Source organism: Mytilus californianus, unplaced genomic scaffold, assembly GCF_021869535.1.
Source record: "Mytilus californianus isolate M0D057914Y unplaced genomic scaffold, xbMytCali1.0.p SCAF_7, whole genome shotgun sequence".
Taxonomy (NCBI): domain Eukaryota; kingdom Metazoa; phylum Mollusca; class Bivalvia; order Mytilida; family Mytilidae; genus Mytilus; species Mytilus californianus.
In genome coordinates, this window is record NW_026262723.1 from 32,396,805 (window position 1) to 32,418,655 (window position 21,851).

Consider the following 21,851-nt stretch of genomic DNA (forward strand, 5'->3'; position numbering starts at 1 on the left):
GTTTTTCCAATTACATCGTTTATTTACAGAGAGAAAACCTTGTCTGGTAAGTCTCCGACAGTACCAGGAAGAACTTGCCGTGATAGCCTTGGCAGGACAAAATACTATTATATGCGCTGGTACGAATTCGGGAAAGACTTATATAGCATTCCACATCATAGAAGATCATCTCATTAATAATCCTGATGGTAAGATGTATGAAGTACTTCTAGCAATAAATAATAAATTTGTAGATAAAAAGCCTTTCAAAATTAATATTTGACCTCTTCCCAGCAAATGTCGAAAAATGATGATAATATAAATTGACCAATTACTTAACACCTTTCCTACAAATATTACCTCTGTTTTGTTTATAGAAGAAATTATTCTGTGATTTCCTTTCTATGCTTCATTTTCTAATAAAACACATCAAAGTAAGCATCGATAATTTAATGTCTGTAAAATTCTAAGACATCAAAAAACAATTCAAAGGAATTCCAATGAAGACTACACAAATGTAACTGTGCACCTCTAATTGCGGACCTGTTTCTGTATTGTTATGAGTTACATAGTATTACTTAAATCAGCAAAGACCCATCGAAACAACATCTGATACAAAAATTTGATAACACTTTTAGATATTTGGATGATATATTGGCTCTCAATAATGACGACTTCAGTATGTACATTAAACTGACTTTACATAAAACTAATACTAACAATGAATACTGCGATTTCCTGGATCTTGATATCTATATCTTTAACGGGAATACAAAAGTTTAGAATAAAAGAGATGATTTTTAATTTCCTATTGTTAATTATCCATTTGTAGATGGTGACGTTCCCTTGTAACCATCTTATGGTGTTTATATACCTCAGCTTAGTAGATTCGCTCGTGTATGTAACAACGTATATGATTTTAACGAAAGAACGTCAGAAATCTCTATATTACTGAAAAATTACAACACCAGGGTTTTCAATTTCACAAACTAGTCAAAACATTTAGTGAACTTTATCATCGGTACTAGGACATCATTTGTAAATATAAATCAACATGCAGACATCTAATACGTTCAGGTATTTCACATCCAATCTTGTATAGTAATATTCTATATACAAAGCACAAGAATGTCGGCATTCACCTCAAAAGCTAACCAAACCTTTAAACAGACTCATTCAGAAGGGATATAGCTACAATACTGTTATCAGGTCATTAAAGATGGCATATTTTGGTATTAATATTGCTTCACTCATAGGATCTTTGCATCGGAAATAAACACATTCATTCTAAAACCAGTTGGTGCCATGATACGGGTTATGTTCTCTTCTCATATATTGTATGATGGTATGATACTAAACCGCCAACAGGAGGGATTGTGCTTGATTTTCATATGATGAAGACATAATATTTCAATCAGTTTAATTGAGGCCTGGAGCTGGCATGTCAGTAACTGCTAGAAGTGCTTTGTTAATGTATGTATCATAGTCATTTTGTTTAGTTTCTTTTGTTACCTATTCTGATATCGGACTCGGAATTCTTTTAAACTGAGTTTTACTGTGCGTATTGCTGTGTGTTTGTTTATTCTACATTGGTTATAGGTATACGTGGAGGGTTGAGATCTCACAAAACTTGTTTAACCCCGCTGCATTTTTGCACCTGTCCCAAGTCAGGAGGCTCTGGCCTTTGTTAGTTTTGTAAAAAAAATTTCAGTTTTAGTTCATTTCTATGTTTTGGAGTTTTGTGTGACGTTCATTTTCATTGAATTAGTACAAAGTTTTGTTTAGGGGCAGCTGAAGCCCGCCTCCGGTTGTGGGATTTTCTCGTTGTGTTGAAGACCCATTGGTAGCCTTGGGCTGTTTTCTGCTCTTTAGTCGGGTTGTTGTCTCTTTGACACATTCCCCATTTCAATTCTCAATTTTAAAATTAAGAAATCAATATTCTTGATTAAAAAGAGCCAATATAATGAGACTTAACATGCTTAATGTATATAAATAATCAATGCTATTTCGTTTCCATTAAATCAATTTATTGGCAATCATTCAATGTACTCTTACAGGAAAGGTTGCATTTATTAACAGAACAAATATTCTCTTAGGACAACAATATGAAAGAGCATGTAGTGTTTTTTCGACGCTGTTTTATCAGGTAAATGAATTGTATATTTAGCTGAACCTCCTGTTGTGTTTTTCGATTTTAATTTTCAATCTGTGACTTTTTGCTTAAATTCATTCCAAGAGAAGTACACTCAACAGTGATAACAGGATATAAACATTATTAGACAATATAATAGATTATATAAAAAAAAAAATTCAGCAAGAATATGCATTTCAAAAGCACAAATCATTTGTCTTGACAGCGTTATTTGCTACAACGCTAGAAATACACCAGTTTGTGTGGTACTCGGATCTTGCCAAGGACTACAAACCAAGTACTAGTAATCCAGTTATAAACTAGATCATTTTGTTGGAATTTGAATGTTCAATAAGCTTTAAATGATAATCATGCATTTAATGCATGATTAAGGACAACTTACTAGCCTGCGGGTTTAATTAAACCTTATTGGTTTGCACGATTCAACATATGAAAAAAAGTATAAAGATAGCCACATACACTAGTTCGTGATGGTGACCTTTAAACATTTGAACTACTGCTTCCAACAGACTTCCTTTCGAAACACTTTATACAGCAGTTTAGAAATAAGAAAAACATTCTTAATTTCAAACAAGAAGATGCGGTATGAATGTCATTATGGCAACTTTCCACCACAGACCAGATGACTTTGAAGTTTGTTTGCAATTATAGGTCACTGTACGGCCTTTGACAACGAGCAAAACCCATGATAATAGCCAGATATAAAAGACGCTAAAATAAAATGTAAAACAAATCAATCTAAAAAAACTCACGACCTCTTTTATTTAAAACATATACAGTATCCCACGACACTTAACGATGTGCAGGCTGTTGATTTAGGACAGGCATATACAAAATGTGGCGGAGTTGAACACATCTATTGAGGACTCCTAATCCTTAAGTCTTATATTTTGTTGTAAAAAAAATATTACGTGTACACGCACATAGACTAGCATCTAATGTCATATACGATGTTTTGTATATTTTCGTGTCATTTCCTCATATTCAACTCCATATGAAAATGCAGACGGTGAATATGTATTAGTTATTTGTTTTGATATCATTGGCCATGTCATGCTTGATAATACTTGGGCCAAAAACGGATATTGCTGAGTTAACTCAACGTGCCCAATATGCTTCATTTTGATTTGAAAAACCTAATTTCTAAACACCATAGTATGTAATCCAAACTTTCGGAAATAACAAATGCACGTTTTCAAATTATTGTTTCACTTGTCTATGTTCCTAACATGTATTAATCCAAAATTAAAGGCACATTAAAAAAGTTATATATATTTCATTTTTATTTATTTTCAAGGCGAAAATTAAGATATGGAAAGCAGAAGAAGATGACAATGATTATTTTGTAAACACAATAAAGAATTCAAGCTTGATTTTTTTGACTCCACAATCCCTTAGTAATCGTTTAACAGAAAAAGCAACAGCTAAGGTCTCAATAGCGGATTTTACTTTGATTGTCCTCGATGAATGTCATCACACGTTCGATAAAAGTAACTATAACGAATTGATGTCATATTATAGAAAGGCCAAATATGGAGAAAAGATTTCATCTTTACCTCAGGTAAATGAATATGTTAGTTGACATAAAACTTCGCCCTATTAGCATTGACATTAGAATAGTTAGTGACAAATTACTACTACATCTTTTTCACTGGTACATAATTGACAATATAATTGTGTTTACTTCGATTATAACAAAATCTTTGCAAGTAACGGGACTCTGGAGTTTTTAACTATAATTCCGCTTTTTAAATATTACTATTAAATCAACTAAAATAAAACATGTAAAACACAATTCTTTTCCGTTAAAAATATATGTGCTATTCGGCTCAAGAAAACGGGATAAAAATATGCCCTACATAGTTGCTTCGAACATGTTATACCTTAATCAAATGCTTGGAAACATAAACAATATGAGCATTACAATACTATATTAAGAAACTCCGTTTATTTTTATCTATATGCTTGATTATTTGAAGATATTGGGTTTAACAGCATCGCCAGGCACAAACAAGGCAACAGATGTACTATCTGCCAAACATCACTTACGAAACGTGATGACAAATTTAGCGGTTTCAAAGCTGTCTATTGTCAAACTAAAAAAAAAGAACTCCTGAAGTACACAACTATTCCTGAAAAAAGTAAGAGAACTTGAATATATTATTTAAATGATACATTTTGTTTGTAATTTATGTAAGTAAGATATGTACTGAAACTAAAGTAGCAAATCACTCAGACAACTGTTTCCCTTTGTCAGTAATGGTTGTTCTATGAAGGTCTTTTCGATTTATAAACTTCCAAACGTTTACTATCGAGGACTTTTACAAACATTTGGTAGTAAGCGGATCTAATAATTTTTTTTTAGAAAACTTGTTGGACACAGGACACAAATAAGTTTCTAAACAATATACCAGTAAGTTTTGTTAAATGTACTTAGTATGCTTATATAATCAAATATTACTACTTCCTGTTTCCTTATTGTTTGGTCGAAATGTTATCACAAGGACCTTTTTAGCTACTCGAAAAGTGTACATCAATGTATTCAATGAATGTAATCATTATAGCATTGATATATATATATGGTGAAAAACAAGCTTATTTGAAAAATGAAACATATTATATGAAAAAAAAAGCATTTTTCAATTGCAATATATTGTATTCAAAGCATTTTCCATATAATTTGTTGGTTGACCCTATCTTATGTTACATGGAACATTAAATAGTCCGCTTTATTGCTAACAATGAAAAAGAAAGGAAATTCAGTATATATGGCAGGCAAAAGAAAACAAATATTTTTTTTCTTCCAGTATTAATTACTTCGAATCCACGCCAAGACGATCCTTTGAAGAAAATAATCATGAGAGCAATGGATTTTGTGGAAAATATGTTCAATTGTCGGAAAGGTATATTCATATTGTAAGAGATACATGTAATAAGTAGCCTTACAAACGTTGAATGTCAAATTTCTGTTTATCGGTATTGCAATAAACAAATTTCTTTTGATAAAAAGTCATAAACTCAAATGTTATAATTCGGATTGAAAAATATTTGTTAACTCAAGTCACTGTTTATCTGTTTTTTTTTTATTGTTTTATTTATGAAGACGCAATTATAGTTACTAGACATTGGCATTTACCTTACAGAACTTCATATACTTATCTCATTGGACGTGTCCCGTCTTCTTATATATCGTCATTTTTAAAGATATCAAAACTGTTATGATCCCCTTCCAAAACCACTTATATATTTTTAACTGCAGTGACAGACCCTTTAATCGCTCAATAGAGTTAATTCGGGGGTTTCATTTGGAGGTGATATCTCATAGCTTCATATCTTAATAACATTTATTTAACAAATTTTACTGCATCAGATGTGTATTTCGATAATAAATGTCTCTTCAGTGGTGATCGATGCAAAAATCCAAAGGTTATTAACAAAAAATATATATAATTGTTAAATGTACTGAAAACAGTAAAATTACACAACCACCAACTATGTGTTTATTGTTGTTTCAATCAATAAATAAGAATTTCGTTTTAATTCGTTTCTTAGTAGACTACACTTAAATAATGTAAAGGGTGACATTAGTTTGAGTCAACTAAATACTCCCAACTGAGATCACACCCAATATTTGATGGGGTTCGTGTTGCTTAGTCTAGTTTTGTGTGTGGTGTTTTGAGGGTTGATTTTTTATTTTCGTTTTTTTGTTTTAGCTATTACGATGTCTATTTCTCTTTGACATGTTCTTTTGGTATCTTCGACCTATTTTATTTTCTAAATTCGCTATACAAGAGAGGCGAACTATTCTAAAAAAGATTGAGCAATAATCAGGATCAGACGTAACAAAAGTTTGATCAACTGAAGAGTGATAATCAGACATTCCTTCATAATTCGGTTGTTGATCGTACAATTCTATACAGAAACGAAAAGGTTAACATGTGTTTATATTTTATAAATGTCCTCACTTTGTATGATATTTATGGAAATGTCGTTCATGAAATATGCCCGAGATGAGCAACAGACTTTTCATTATAATTATATCCAGGATATTTCCTTATGCTTGTTGAAAATAAAGGAAGAATAACAGGACGCATAAACTACAGTTGGTGTGGATTGTATGGGTAGGAACAAGAACATTTAAAGGGAAAATAAATTTATGTTGAAGATATTTTTTTTCTTAATCATGTTAATGGAAAAGGGGTAGGTCCGTAACCAACGAATTTTACCAACAATGCATAAACTGATCACTTGTTTATAAAATTCAGTAACTCCTATAATTATAGTTCTTTTACATATTTTTTTCAAGTCTCAAACTTTCTTATCGAGCACATGGATGATTGTCGAGACCTGTATGAAGCATTAAGTAATCTCCCGAAAGAAAGGACCGAAATCCGTTACATCCAATGGACTGTAAAAACCAAAGATGCAGTAGAACATGTATTACACAAAGATCCAGCTGTACCAAGGCTACTACATGCATGTTTCAGACACTTAGAGGTACAGAGAAACATTTAATAATATTGATTTTTCATTACTAGTTTATTCTTTAGATATAAGAAATCAAATGGGTAGATATTTTTTAGTAGATTTTCATAGGTGATGAATGAACGTACATAATTGCTTGGGCATACGACGGAACTACTTTTCCATCACAGTCGGTGTTACTTTTTGTGATTGTTTCTACCTATGTTCTTGTAATTTGTCTGTGTTGTATCTACCAGTGACTCTGGTCATTACTTTGGTCTTAGAAGAATGTTTTCATCTCCTACATTCACATTAGGTCAAGTATGATTAAAGCGATTTTTCATCCGACATTGAGCCATAAACTTTTATATGTCATGGGGCAATTTGCCAATATATTGATACAAATCATCTGATATGACTAAACAGTGAGAGTTAACAGTAAAAAAAATTACGGCTGAGATTGATGCAACAGGAACTGCTGAATTATTGGCAAATCGTCCGAATTTCCCCAGTTTGTTTGACATCTTTTTTGTTTTATGTTATGTGTTTTCGAATTGCGTGTTTTTGTTGTTACTTTTTTAGGGGGTGGTGTAATTGAATATTGTTTTTATGTTTCGACATACGTTTTTTGTTTTTATTGCCCTTTTGGTATGTTCGTTATCTTTTTAAGCTATACACAGAATGTCTTGAAGTAAATTCATTGTTGGAGATTAATCAAGTTTGTAATGTTATTACACAAGGATACGCAGTTGAGTCCGCTGCAAGTCAAAATGCAAAAACGAAAGAGGAGACTGAAATTGTCAATAAACTAAAAGGTAATAAAAAGGGTTTATGATATACATGAAACAATCAGTCATTTACGTAAGTTTCAAATTATCTGCTTTCTTTAAATTTCTGATATTTAAAAAAACAAAATCTCAAATAGTATCTACATCTTAATTGATCATTCAATACGAGTTTATTTAGGTAATTAACTACTGCAAATAATCATTATCGTATTTATTAAAAAAGCAATGAAAACAACAGTATTGCTTTATTGACATTTTGTATTGGTAAAATAACTGTCACTTCTGTATGACATAAATGAACTGATTAATAGAAATAATACAAAGATGTGGTATGAGTGCCAATGAGATAAATCTCAATCTAACTGTGCATACTACCATAACTACAGGCTAAATGATATGTTTTATGAGATATTTTCTGGATTGGAGGTGAAACAATAATCATTATACGAAATAGACTGTATGCAAAGCTTGAAATATGTAAAAATCAAGGTATGTGATATGATTGCTTATAGCGCAAATATCTACCAGAGACCAATGGAAGTTGTTGAACTGAGTTATATGTCGCCATGTTTAATAAATTTATTTTTTTTCGGGGTTTTGGGTTTATGAGTATTAAAAACTAATTTGAGTATAAATCTTAATTTCTGACAGACGTTTTTGTCGATATCCGGGAAATTGGAAGAAATATCGAAAGAAACCCTGATGTTAAAGAAGTTATTGAATTATTAGAGAGCGAATATAGAAAACGCAAAGAAGAATCAAGATTTCTAATATTTGTTAAAACAAGAGCCACAGCAATAGCTCTTAAGGATATATTGCCTGGTTATCTCCGAAGCACATACCTGACAGGATCACACAAATGTATAACTCAAGGAGGTAAAAGTCATTTATGGTTTATGTTTCTATGATCATAAGTAAATAAGGGTAACAAAATACTCATGTGGTCATCACTTCTTTTCTCTCATCTGGCATTACTAGTGAATCAACCCGACATTAGTTTACAAATGTTTTAAACCTTTGCAAGAGAGAGTGGTCGTTTGACTGGGCTGGATGTTTGAATGCAATATATGTTTAGTCAGAATATGAACTTCAAGTATGTTATCTGCTGTAGGGAATTTTCATGCTCTCTTCCCGTTACTAAAGTTGCCAAATCACTTAAAACAACTCGTTGAAGGTTCTGTGTGTGGCCCGTTACGAAATGCCTGCCTCCTTCATTTAATAGTAGATTTTGAAATGCCAGACTATATATTAAATTTGCAGAATCTACCTTTTGAATATATTGTTGAATTTATTCTTATCCTAAATATACATGAAATACTAGCAATTTGGTTTTGAGCAAATAACTTTTAGGCAATCATTATTGAATATAATCAAATAAAACGCCCTTGAAAAATAATCGTCAACCTTAAACATTTTAAACTAAAAAGTTTTTATATATATATATATATATATATATATGTATATATATATATATATATATATATATATATAATCAAATGCATTAGATCACTAGGGTTGATGCTTGCTCACGGCTGGCAAATTAACAAAAAAGCGTGATTTAACGAATTATTTAAATTTTTATAAGTCATTTCAATTCAACATTTATTCAACGTTATCTGGATCCAATTTCTACGTTTGTTTGTAAATTTGTTCTTTTAGTTTACAATGATTGTCTACAAAATTTGTATACAAGTTGGATGTTATGCTAGCAATAAAACCTTGTCTAACCACCTTTTTTTTGGCAAATGTCTGTACCAAGTGCAGAATATGAAAGTTATTTTTCACTCGTTCTTTTGGGCGGATAACGTTTCATTTTGTAAGCTTTTTATGGAGTTCAACTTTTTGGAAGTACTTTGTGGTTCGGTTTTTTAGTTTTTTTTTGTTTTGTTTTATTTTTTGTTATACTTTTTAATACTGGTATTTTTTATGAGATTTAATGAAGGTATAACCAGCCCAGTAGTCATCACGCTTCTGTTCACATGAAATAATATTGATAGCCATCGTTGTTGTACTTACTGTGAATAAAACTTTTTTAATCATTCAAAATGAATGCAAACGGGTTTTTCTTCCCCAAACACTGATGGCATTAGCCAGATTATTGCTAATTTTTTCATCTTTTGTTTTTAATTTTCTTCAATTCTTTAATTGATCTGGTCTCACTTCTGTTTTGATTCGAAGTCCTCTGGTGAGTCTTGTTTAGGAACGCGCGTCTGGCATAGAAAATTGATATTCTAGTATTATTGATGATGTTTTTTTTTACAACCACTGGATGGATGCCACTGCTTTTGTAATTGATGGAATAACCAGTCTAGTTATCAACATTCCTCTGTTGACATGATTTATCATTGATATGTCACTTTTGTACATTCACTGATTTACTGTGTCATAACATTTATCACAATAGAAAAGAGTGTCCTTTACTAGACAAAGATGGACTAAGCGACATTCGGTACACACCTTTCGAATTATTATTTTTAATCTATAATCATTTTAGGCATGCTTTAATTCGAGTTGAAAAGTCTTGAGTTAACGAAACCCAATCCCTCCAACATGACTATAGTGGTGTTTTGTTTACTTTCTATCATAGTTTCGAAATGCCTGACGTATCTGGCAAAAATATGGCAATTGTTTATTGATTAATTACTTTTGTATCGATATTTATTGTGGTAAAGGAGAGATAACGCAATTTGAACCACGTTCAAAAGTCCATCACTAATTCATTATACGTTTGATACTTCCTTGTGAGTAAAGAATGCATAAATTTAATCGCTTATGTCTTTTCCTCTATAAGGCATAATCACTTTTACTGTGAGATACACCCACGCAGATTTACGTATTGTAAGGAACCGAATAATCGATTATGCATAAAGTAAAATCACGAAAATACTGAACTCCGAGGAAAATTCAAAAAGGAAAGTCCCCAATCAAATGGCAAAATCAAAAGGTCAAACACATCAAACGAATGGATAACAACTGTCATATTCCTGACTTGGTACAGGCATTTTCTTATGTAGAAAATGGTGGATTGAACCTGGTTTTAAAGCTAGCTAAACCTCTCACTTGTATGAAAGTCGCATCAAATTCCATTATATTGACAACGATGTGTGAACAAAACAAACAAAAACAGGTAAAAATGTCACAAATAGGGGTAAATAGTCTAATTCGGTAGGCCACATTCGTGAAAAGGGAACGGGATTGTAGTTACGACATAAGGAACATATCCGATATCATCTGTGAAACGGATATTCCATAACGGTCAACCAACTCGTGATAGCGTCCGTAAAATTTACAAAGTGATGATTTCAACTTCACCATTTTGAACTCTTGGTTTAAAAATGAAAATCCACAATTGGGAAGCTGAAATCATCTCTTTTGTCGTAAAGTTTTATTTTCAACCGACCCGCATAGTCAATTTCTAGATATAAGTCATAATCAAATGGCAAAATCAAAAGCTCAAACACATCAAACGAATGGATAACAACTGTCATATTCCTGACTTGGTACAGGCATTTTCTTATGTAGAAAATGGTGGATTGAACCTGGTTTTATAGCTAGCTAAACCTCTCACTTGTATGACAGTCGCATCAAATTCCATTATATTGACAACGATGCGTGACAAAACAAACAGACACAATAGTTAAAAATGTCAAAAATAGGGGTACAGCAGTTAACATTGTGTTATCATCTTAATCACTATAAAAACAAACAAATGTAACGAAGAAGCACAAAAAGGCATACATCAAATTTAACATCCTCATTTTGCTTATATTATACGATTTTATTTATCTATGTAAAATCCACCCATAAAGGATGGAAGGTTTTAAGTACTGGCGTAAAATTGCGCGTTTGAAATTCGCACAGGTAGACATAAAATAATTTTGTCGTTCAAAATATGACGGGATACATAAATACAGAGTCACGTAAAATGGATATCACAAAAACAGACTTAACAGTAAAAGTAATATTAATAAATAAAATAATTGTGTGGTTCAAAGTATGACGGGATACATAAGTACTGAGTCACGTCAAATGTAAATCACAAAAAAACAGACTTAACAGTAAAAGTAATATATGTGCCACTTTTTAATATGTTCTGTCACTTAGCTTTTTCTTTTCCTTTGCAACAACTAAAATGCCCAATTCAAAGACAATATTTACCACTTTGATTTTTTTTATATATATTTAAAAGGCCTTCCAACTGATCAACAGATGGCTGTCTTGGAAAATTTCAGAAATGGTGAACACTTATGTGTTGTTGCAACGTCGGTTGCTTCTGAGGGATTGGATATTCCACTATGTAACTTGATGATACGTTACAGGTTTCGAGCAAATGAAATAAGCAGCTTGCAAATGCGAGGTAAATATTTATCTGTTACTTATTATTTTTAAAATTAAGAGGTTAACAAAATTGAGGTTCAACTAAGTCGAATGGAAAAGCAAAGAAAGAAAACTTCAGAGAGAATTTTGATAAAAAACTATTAGGGTAATAATCTCGTTGACATTTTACATGTTTGAGTGCATAAAGTCACTTGTTATGTCGCTATCTATTAAAAAATCCAAAATGAATATTTAAATTAAGTATTTATTATAAAATCGTACTTACAAATACTTGTGCTAATTTTCATCGTGCGTAACCTGTTCTTAGCCTAGCATCATAAAATTATTTTTCATTTTTGTTTAAGTTTAAACTTTACATCATGCCAAAACTATCTTCAGATTTCATGTATCTATAAGAAGAACTCTATGTATCTATGTTTTTAACCATTTACTTAATAAAACTATAGAAACATAACTTATTTTTGTAGGGCGAGTTCGCCAAATTGATGAGGGCAAAGAAATCCATGTTGGTACGTTAGGGGAATTTGAATTAGAGGAGAAAAATATCAAGAGACAGTACTTAATGACGAAAGCCATTGAAGAATTCTGTCAATTTGATATTGACATATCCACTGCTGAGCAAGATATTTACCAGAGGGAAGAGATAGAAAGAAACTCTAAAACTTTAAAAATCAAACAGCGTCGGCCAGCGTTATATTCAGTCCATTGTAAATATTGCGGATTTTTAATAACTCATGGAAATTTTATGCGACACGTTAATGAGAAATTCTATATCGTTTTAGATAAAGAAGTACTGAGACGAGTTGATCAAAAAGAATTACCAAAAAAGAGAAAGAGAATAATCGACGGTTGGGATAAGCGTTGTAAGGCACATGGTCTTGAGTGCGGGCATGACTGGGGCTCTATTTTTATTTACCAAGAATGTGAAATACTTGCCTTGTCACAAGAAAACACTAAAGTGTTTGACATTGGAAATGATAAATTCATAGATTGTCGGAGATGGAATGACATACCGTTTACAATCGATGAGATGTCTGACGTCGACATGGACTTATATAAATTATGATTAGAATGCGGCCGAAACTCAGGCTTATCATCATCTATCTCCTGAATTTAAAGTAAAACATGCGGTCGCTGAGTTTTGTTCTAGTAAAATAATATTAAAAACATATTTGTACAAACTTTCTTGTTCAATGTATAAACACACACTGCCGTGTGTAAATTGAATAAGAGCCTCCAAAGTTCCTGACTCGTTTATACCTATCTATTAACGTTTTTGAGATAAAAAAAAAAAAAAAACAAACAAAAAAACAATGTCTTGAAATGTCAATAAATCCTACAATTAGTATGACATAGTATGGTTGACCTACTTGAAGATATCATTTTGATATTTTTATTAAAATCTCTCACTAATAACAAATATGCAAATAATAGATAAAATCATCATTCAGATGAAGCGGATAGGGTTTATTCCCGGATTATGTCTACTTTTAGTAGTCTAATGAAGCTTACTTCTTCGCGAGCAAAAATAAGCCGTGATTCAAACAACTGGAATTGTTGCATTATATGTCATATTTCAAATGTGAAAAACTGCCCTCTCTCTAACTGCAAAAGGGAAGTACAACTTTATCAATGCTGTAAATTCAAGAAAGATAACATGTACCGCAGACTCCACGATGGGTATGGTAAAGAAGAATAAATGGATGAGTAAGATATTTCTGAACATGATGAGGCTTTTCGTTGCCTAGTTAATGACACGAACGAAGCCTTGCTTCTTCACACATAAGCCTTTTTCATGTCTTTTCGTTTGGAAAATTCTGTTTCTTTCTACCTCATGATTTGAAAACTAAGTGCACTACTGTCAAATTACAGCGTAGGTTAGAAAAAAACATTATGGAAAATCAAATGTTACTCAAGCACAGAATGGGTCAAGGTAGATATAATATAATGTTCAGTAGTTCATATACGATTTCTGAAGCCATCCAAGCAGCTATCCCTCTAAAATCTGAATGGAAACTGTCCGAAATTGACACAGAGGTTGAGAAAGCAACTTTAAGTGAAGATCAAACATTGCACGTAGCTGCTTCAATACTTCGTAGTCAAATGCAGTCCTTTCAAATATCAAATGAAACTTCCATTTGAAATATCTTTGGCATATTCAACACAACACACTCCTTGCTTACTAATGAAATGTTTGTTGTTGATAATTGATGATATATCTTGAAAATAGTGATGATAATGCTTCTGAACTTCCTGCCGACAAAAATGTTTAAGGTCGTGGCAATATGAGAATGCATTTTTGCTTAAAACAAAAATCTTTTTACCCCATTTCATCTTTGTTTGGCATTACAATTGAGTTCGGCACAAACAATCTATTAAAAATCTAAATTCCCATGGTTTTTGTGCATCCTACTTTGAAGAATTATGACATAGGCAGAATCTAAGACATGTCCTGTATACCTTATGGTATTGCTGCATTTGAAGAAAGTGGTAGTATATTACAGGAGGGAGACAATCGATGGTAAAAAATACATCTCACACAATGACTAGACCTGTATTTCAGTATCGAAAGGACTCATCAAACGCCCATATAAGTTCCATTAAGGTAAAACGAGGACTATAAAGATCTTTGGCGTTGGGGGATTCTAATTCCAATCTTATGACATGCTTAACGTTCGACAAGCCAATAGAACGATATGGACCTCCTTGTAATTCTAATGCTTAAGGAAAGATTTTGTCTGTTTTAATGGCAAACCTAGATATATGTCTTTGGTATTTCTGCGACTTGTTTCAAGATAGAACTTAAATTCGAATCCATTTTTTCCAGAAAGCACTGAACATATTATTCCATTTTGGACCGGTTTGGATAAAAGGTTATTAGAGGTTAAATCTGAATTTTTATTTGGTGTAAATGTCAATGACATATGATTTCAATCACACATTATAAGACTCGAAGGATTATATGGGCTTTCTTGTTTTATAGAAACAGTTGGTAAGTAATGGGCATCACCTGGGCTTTATGACTTATATAATTACTTGTTGACTTGTTTATACTCCAAATACAGTAGATTAGATCGATTCTTGTTAGCAAACTGTTTAATGATGGTATTCGAGGTTTAACTTTGACCTATAAGGTTTCCATTGCTCTTTTGTTTAAAGCATTCTTCAGTTGGTACAAAGACAAAAACCGTTTAAACAGTATTGACCCAAATGTGCGGAAAGCTTTCTTTGACTGTCGCAGTTCATTTGCTGGAACATGCAAAAGTACTGAAGGTATTGAAGATTTCTTTTCTGTTTTTAAAGCACATATGTACCATTGTTTGAAGAATTCACTTCACACTCTTGAAAACTATCAACAACTTTTGATTGTTTTTACGGATCATTAGGGCTGAACGGAATGGGTTGTGGCTTCTACATTTGCAAACGGTACCTGCAATGTTGCCATACTTTTTTAATACCAACCAGAAAAACTATGTTAGGTGGACGCCAGCATACATATTGGATATGTTGAATCTGACTGAAACGGTAAAATCCGCCTTTTTGTCAGATGAATTTTCAATCACACAAAGCCTGGAGCCTGTAATGGTATCTGGAGTGATATGGCTACAGAGAAAACTGTCATTAAATATTCCGAGGTTGTAGCATCATCACAGGACTGACAAGAAAAAAAAACGGTATTACACACAGACGCACACACTGAACATGAAGAAAAGAATCCAAGGCAACGGCAATGACATGAGACGAGAAAAATGTCTCTGATTTGATAAGGTACATTGTGTATGTGCATTCAAACATGACCGATCCATTTAACGTCCTAAATCATTGAGAAATATTTCTAAACGGATTCAAGCCCCAAAAGATGTTCCGGATTATCTTTTCAAATCTCTAGAATGTGGCAACCAAATGATTACATTTTTTGTGGAAGGCTGCTTTAATTAGACTGTTTTCTACAGCCTATTTCGAGGTATCTCAAGACCTTCGAGGATATGACCAGGACCTCAAAATAAAAATGTAACGACTTTGTTAAGGCACATATAAACCTAGAAACAATATTTTGACATGCTTTAGCTCTTTCCTATGTTCGGGACGATGTGACTGTAGACAGGATTTTGACATATCGTATATAGCTGTTGCACCCATATCTTCAGCTCTGTTCCACGATGACGATAAAATGTGGAAGTGTTGAAAATCTGATATAATTCACCTCCTTAAAGCGAAAATGTGCTCTTCTTTCAATCTTCCAATGTATGACAAATCACACACAGTTTTATACGCGATGGTATGGGAATTATTCAGTGTATGGACGCCAAGAAATGTAGCACATTTAATGATCTTGTTCAAAGCTACCTCAAAATTCTGCTGACATTTTTTCCCAATGCTGGAAATGTAATTGATGTTTTTAATCGCTACGATTTAAAGCATTAAATCAAGGCTGCGGAAAGACTCTGTCGTATTTAGTCATTTGGAGCGCAAAAAGTGTATCAAGTTATCGAAGGGAGAGCAATTCAAGATTGGAAAAAGGTGTCTGTGTAATGCAGAAAATAAACAATCACTGATCAGAATACTTGGTGAGCATTGCGAGTGGTATTTTGAAGAGTCGACTTTAGAAAGGGACGCAGTGTTAATTCTGGTGCGTGTTTTTAATAACCAAGAGGTGTTAAAAAAATTCAAATGACGGTGTGTCAATTTCTGTTGATTTATACAGCACACAGGAAGAAGCAGACACTCGATTACTTTTACATACGTAGTATGCAGATGATAAATGTTCTCGAAAAGAATTAAAGGTCGTATTATTGTACAATCTGACACTGAAGTATTAGTGCTCTGTGTTCATTATTTGTCTATACTTGCAAATCTAAAAGACGGATAGTGTTTCTTACCAGTCCATGAAATGTTCGTTCACTTGGACCTTCAATTTGTAATCTACTGCCAGCTTTCCATGCCCTGACAGGTTGCGACACAAGTTCATCTTTTTTCGGTCTAGGTAGGATTTCCATATATAAACTTTTGCAGAGGGGTGCAGAAAATGTCAAATTCTTCTTATAAGCTTTTCAACTGCAGATCAAGAAACCGCCGTTAATAATGGACGTGCATTTGTCGCTTCGTTGTATGGTCAGAAAAGAAAGTTCAGGAATCTACATGATGATCTAAACAAACCTAAGGTGAAATTTGGCAGCACAAAGGATGCTTATGTTGGAAGAATTTCTTCATGTGAAAACTCGTTTTTACATCACATTCTACGTGCAATGCTACAAACAAAAGTTTGGATGAACTCTCATATTCCTTTACCTGTGATCAGACTTCCCAACGACTCTGGTTGTCAAAAGGAAAAAAAAAACGGTTCGCTCCCGGTTTTCTTTGGGGACCTATGGCATCAGATATCCTTCAATACCTTGTTTATACGTGCAAGGGTAAAACATACAACCACCATAATTTGACGTGTACTTGTATTTGTTAATGGAAAGGGTCTGATGGGTGTAAAAGAGAGCAAAAGATACCAGATGGACATTCAAACACATAACTAAAAAATAAACTTACAACGCCATGGCTAAAAAAGAAAAAGACCAACAGACAAGACAAACAATAGTATACAAAAAACACAACATAGTAAAACTAAAGACTAGGCAACACGAACCCCACCAAAAACTGGGGGTGATATCAGGTGCTCCGGAAGTGTACACAGATCATGCTCCACATGTGGCACCTGTCATGTTGCTCTTGTTAGTACAAACCCGTTAATACGTCTAATTTGTTAGGTCACATTCGTGAAAAGGGGACGGGATTGAAGTACTAACATTTGTAACATATCCGCTATCATCTTTTGAAACGGATATTCCGTAACGGTCAACCAACTCGTTATGGCGTCCGTAAAATTTACGAAGAGATGATTTCAACTTTATCATTTGGAACTCTAAGATAAGAAATACAAGCCTTTGATTGTATCAACTTGGATATATATACTCTGTATACAGGCGCTGTTGGAATGTTGTTACATAGAAATGGACAGTTCACAATTGGGAAGCTGATATCATCTCTGTTGTAAAGTTTTTTTTTTAATTAGACTCTCATTATCAATTTTCAGATTTAAGTCAAGATATGAGGCAAACTTAACTGTATACGTTGTATCCTTTATCTCAAGTTCGATGGGATAGATGCGTAATTCCACATGATTTTGAATCATTTGATGAGAGAACATCATCTATATATATAGCGGAGAGTAAAGTTAAAGGATACTGATAACTTCTTTTCTTTCTTCCTCAGAAGTTGCTGTATGAAGTCAGCCTAATATGAATAAAGGAACAAGTCGGCAAAAAGAGGGGCACAGTTGGTACCCATGGGAATGCCGATTGTTGTTAAAAAACGCGTCCTCCAAACATAACATGTATGTTGTCAATCAAGAAATTAGGCATCTTGATAATGTCAGTTTTAGAGAATTTTTTGTTTGAATCAGAGTGCTTTTTTACAAAGTAGGATTTATTCCTCTCTAAGGCAAGATACTTGTATCTACTTTGGCCATTATCTTTTATGAAACAAAGCAGGACAAACTCTTTCATTTTGTCTTTTGGTTTGGAATGGAATGTAAAAATTATCCAAATTACCGATCATTATCTGAAGAAACCGATGACTGATGTCAGGTAATAGAACATTGCCATGCACTTTGCTTGTACAAGTAGCCTTACAACCACTCTTTCTGGTGGGTCCATATGTGTTTCTGTAAGGCACAATCCCATATAACCTCAATTGCTAGAATATATGATCACCCTTAAATCCTTCATTTAACTTTTTCTTTAAATGCAATGGGCTAGTGAAATATTTGCCACTTGCAACCGATATTTTTTTCAAATCAAAAACCAAATTGACTACGATTCGTTGAAAAAAACGTAAAATTTAGAATATGTCTTTAGATGTACATGTTATGTGAAAAAAAATTGATAGTCGGTTGTTGTTCCGTCTTGTATTTTCTGACTGTTGCTAGTCTGAATTCCGTTTAAAATGGGCATTTTGTGTTTATTTATTTTTTTTTAAATTCACCATATTTTGATTCTACGACCAGGCCAAAATTAAAGTATAAACATTTCTCTTAACGAAAAGTCATGATTTAGCCTGCAGGTAGGATGGTCCACTTAAGTTGAAAATGTGTTGGCTTAATCACTCTATTAACATGGCATGTATACCTTCCTATTTTAATTGTATATATATTTTTTTTCATTAAAAAAATCTTTTAACTAGGGTTCTACAGTGATCCCATGTTCTTAAGCTTTCATTTGAAAACTACCCACATATTTTACTCATTGACAGCTATGCATAGGAACTAACCTATTTGAAATATGTACGAATTTATCATGAACAATGTAAGTAACGAAGTATTGACTGCAGAGCTGATGATAGCAACAGAGAATGATAGTCAACCAGCATCGGTATCGGCCTAGTGCTGTAAAAAATAAAAACAACTCTAATTTATATACATTTCATTTGAAAGTATTAGGATTTATAAAAATGTATATCACATGGGAACGCACAGAGAAAAATACAAAGAAAAATATCATAGTTTTACAACACGTGTCCATGTTGTCCTGATCATTTAATCTTTAGCAAGTTAACAAGAATGTACGGAGTTATATTTTTTTTTAATTTGTCATGTCAATGCATCTCAATTAGAAATACCTGTTTTATCGGCCAGAAATATCTCTAAATACATATATGTACTTAAACATTTTAAATTGACGTCAAATGTAACTGTTTTATTTTTCAAAATGCTTTTATAAGTAAGTTTTCCTCAACTCTTTGTTGTAAGTAAAACATTGAGATGAACCAACTAGTACCGAGAAAGCCCAATCATCAGTCAACAGAAACAACTAAATCTTGAAAAATAGTTTTTGTTTTCGTTTTACAGCCAAAATATGACTATTATTGCTACCTGTTATCTTTGATGAGTTTCTACAAAAACTGGTTCGATTCTAATGCTGTTAATTTATTGCTTATAAAATGTTCAACTATTCGAAACACTAAGGTGTTTATGCCCCAAGGTATAGATTGCTTAAGGCTTATTTGGCACAACTTTTTGAAATATTTGTTTTCGTAAGGCTCTTAAACTTCGTATTTGATTCGAACTTCTAATTATTTCGATTCGAGCGCATAGACGAGTTCTGAAGACGAAACGCGCGACTGTATATAAAATTATAAGCTGAATATCTCTGATGGGTTGTTTCATACCAAGATTAAATGCAAGATGGCCAAATAACACAATTATCGTCCTATCATTTTTTAATTGTGGATAATGTATTACAAGCACATATTTTTTATACACCTTCAAAACTTATTTTTCCGTGTTTTGTGACTTAATTAGCAATAAGGGAATGATCACTGTTTTAACTTACACTAACCTTTTCGCTTTACCCACGAACACATAGAAACCAAATGTAGCGCTTGAAAAGTATTATAACCTTATTTCTAAACACATACATATTGTATTAAAATGATATCACATCATTTTACCGATAAAAATTATTATAAGACTTCATGTACTACTTACAATGAGAAATAGTTTTGTAACATGTTTGATTCGATAATCAATTGAGGTACATTAAATCAATTAGAAAATGAAATAAAGATGAAATATTAAAATAGTATTTGTTAATTTCACATTCATATCAATGACTTTACTCTCAAATGGTCCATTGAAAAAATGAATTCGATCTCATAAGAATAATATCTTACAGATAAGTATCTTGAAATTTTGTCTTATTATCCCACAAGGGTAACAACTATTCTGTTTGTGCAAAATACTAGTATATTAAATAATGGGTGGAATAATAATGAACATCACATATTAAGTTTTGGCTATGTTTTTCAATTGGTACAAGGGTAGAGTATGATCAAAAGTAAAAATGAGGCGAATGTATGAATCATACTATCCTGAATGTTGCTGAAAGGTCGTTAAACCATGTAAGAGAACGATCGTAATACTGTTCGTGTAAAGCGGCTATACCCCTTTGATATTCATTCTTTGGAATATGACGAAAGGTTACGTATGATTCGAATACTTATAAATTAAATTATTAATTTTCTCCTTTGGATTGCCCCCAAATTTTCTAAATGTGAGTAAGTTAGACATCGTGATTTCAGTATCAATAAAAATTAATTCGTGTACAAGACATGATGTAGTCGTAATAAGCTGTAATCAGTAATCATACATTTACCGATTACAAATTATTCATTATGATTAATGATTGCTCAAATACAGTTTATCCTATTTACTATTCAAACAATTTATATACATATATGGAATTATTTTCTTTCAAACCGATAGGTATTTTTTTGGAAGAATCAACCCAGACGATACTATGTTAATATAAAATATGCTTCAAAGCATAAAATAATGACCTCTTTAAAATGCAAACTAAAGTGTACCAAACATTTAATTTATTTAATAGTGATCGTTTGTTGTTGCCAATTGGAATTTTTACTTTTTTTCATTTTCCATCTTTTATATGTTTTAGGACGAAATAATCCTTTTAATATATAGACTCAAATACCATTTTAACTATCAAAATAATAATGGGAAGTTTTGTTTATCTATCGCTACAATAAAGAGACAGTATGTGAGATAAATTGAATATGCAAAACGTATTACAAAAAGTATACAATCGTAGTAATTATTATCTAATTACTACCACAATTTGATATTAATAAGTATTGTAATTTTCATTGTAATTAATAAATGTAATGTCAGTATTACAAATCTAATCTTGAATCAATCCTAATCCTATCTTATTTTTGGGAAATATTTTTACAAATTCAAATGTGACGTCACTTTGTGTGTTTTTTTAGAATTTCAAATGTGACGTCACTTTGTGCGTTGATGCTTTTGCTAACTCGGCTGTGTATTTTTATATGTTGGATTAAGTTGTTTTATGTAATGTATCCGTTTTTATTCTGTAGTTAGTCCCCACTTAGGTTTTATCATGTATATCTATTATATAGTCATTATATACAATTTACTATTTGCAAAATTATAAATTATTCTAAATAATAAGGATGTTCTTGTCCCAGGCAGAAAACCCTGGCCGTGTTAGGCGCAACTTTTTGGAAGTTTTGGTCCTCGGTGCTCTTCGGCTTTGTACTTGTTT

The 21,851-nt window shown here is 32.4% G+C and overlaps 2 protein-coding genes across 4 annotated transcripts in view; both read left to right on the forward strand.

Annotated features, from left to right (window-relative positions):
* The window catches only part of LOC127709008 (antiviral innate immune response receptor RIG-I-like), a 113,300-nt gene that overhangs the window by 14,504 nt on the left and 76,945 nt on the right, over nucleotides 1-21,851 (forward strand). The window contains exons 5-7 of one of the 3 annotated variants that reach the window (XM_052214258.1): nucleotides 30-188; nucleotides 2,037-2,125; nucleotides 3,429-3,692. The exons of the other annotated variants lie outside the window; for them this stretch is intronic. Of the exons in view, the coding sequence (XP_052070218.1) occupies nucleotides 30-188; nucleotides 2,037-2,125; nucleotides 3,429-3,692 (512 nt within the window). The remainder of the gene's footprint in view (nucleotides 1-29; nucleotides 189-2,036; nucleotides 2,126-3,428; nucleotides 3,693-21,851) is intronic. 3 annotated transcript variants of the gene reach the window in all.
* LOC127709012 (antiviral innate immune response receptor RIG-I-like) lies at nucleotides 4,112-12,967 on the forward strand. The gene is made up of 6 exons (XM_052214278.1): nucleotides 4,112-4,272; nucleotides 4,939-5,034; nucleotides 6,438-6,628; nucleotides 8,035-8,259; nucleotides 11,573-11,740; nucleotides 12,189-12,967. Exons 3-6 carry the CDS (start codon nucleotides 6,535-6,537, stop codon nucleotides 12,785-12,787), a joined length of 1,086 nt encoding a protein of 361 aa, XP_052070238.1. The 5' UTR covers nucleotides 4,112-4,272; nucleotides 4,939-5,034; nucleotides 6,438-6,534; the 3' UTR covers nucleotides 12,788-12,967.

Coding starts and splice junctions, on each gene's coding strand:
- LOC127709012 (XM_052214278.1), top strand. CDS start 6,535: ATGGACTGTAAAAACCAAAGATGCAGTAGAACATGTATTACACAAAGA. Junction 6,629..8,034: donor CATGTTTCAGACACTTAGAG/GTACAGAGAAAC, acceptor AATTTCTGACAG/ACGTTTTTGTCGATATCCGG. Junction 8,260..11,572: donor CAAATGTATAACTCAAGGAG/GTAAAAGTCATT, acceptor TATATTTAAAAG/GCCTTCCAACTGATCAACAG.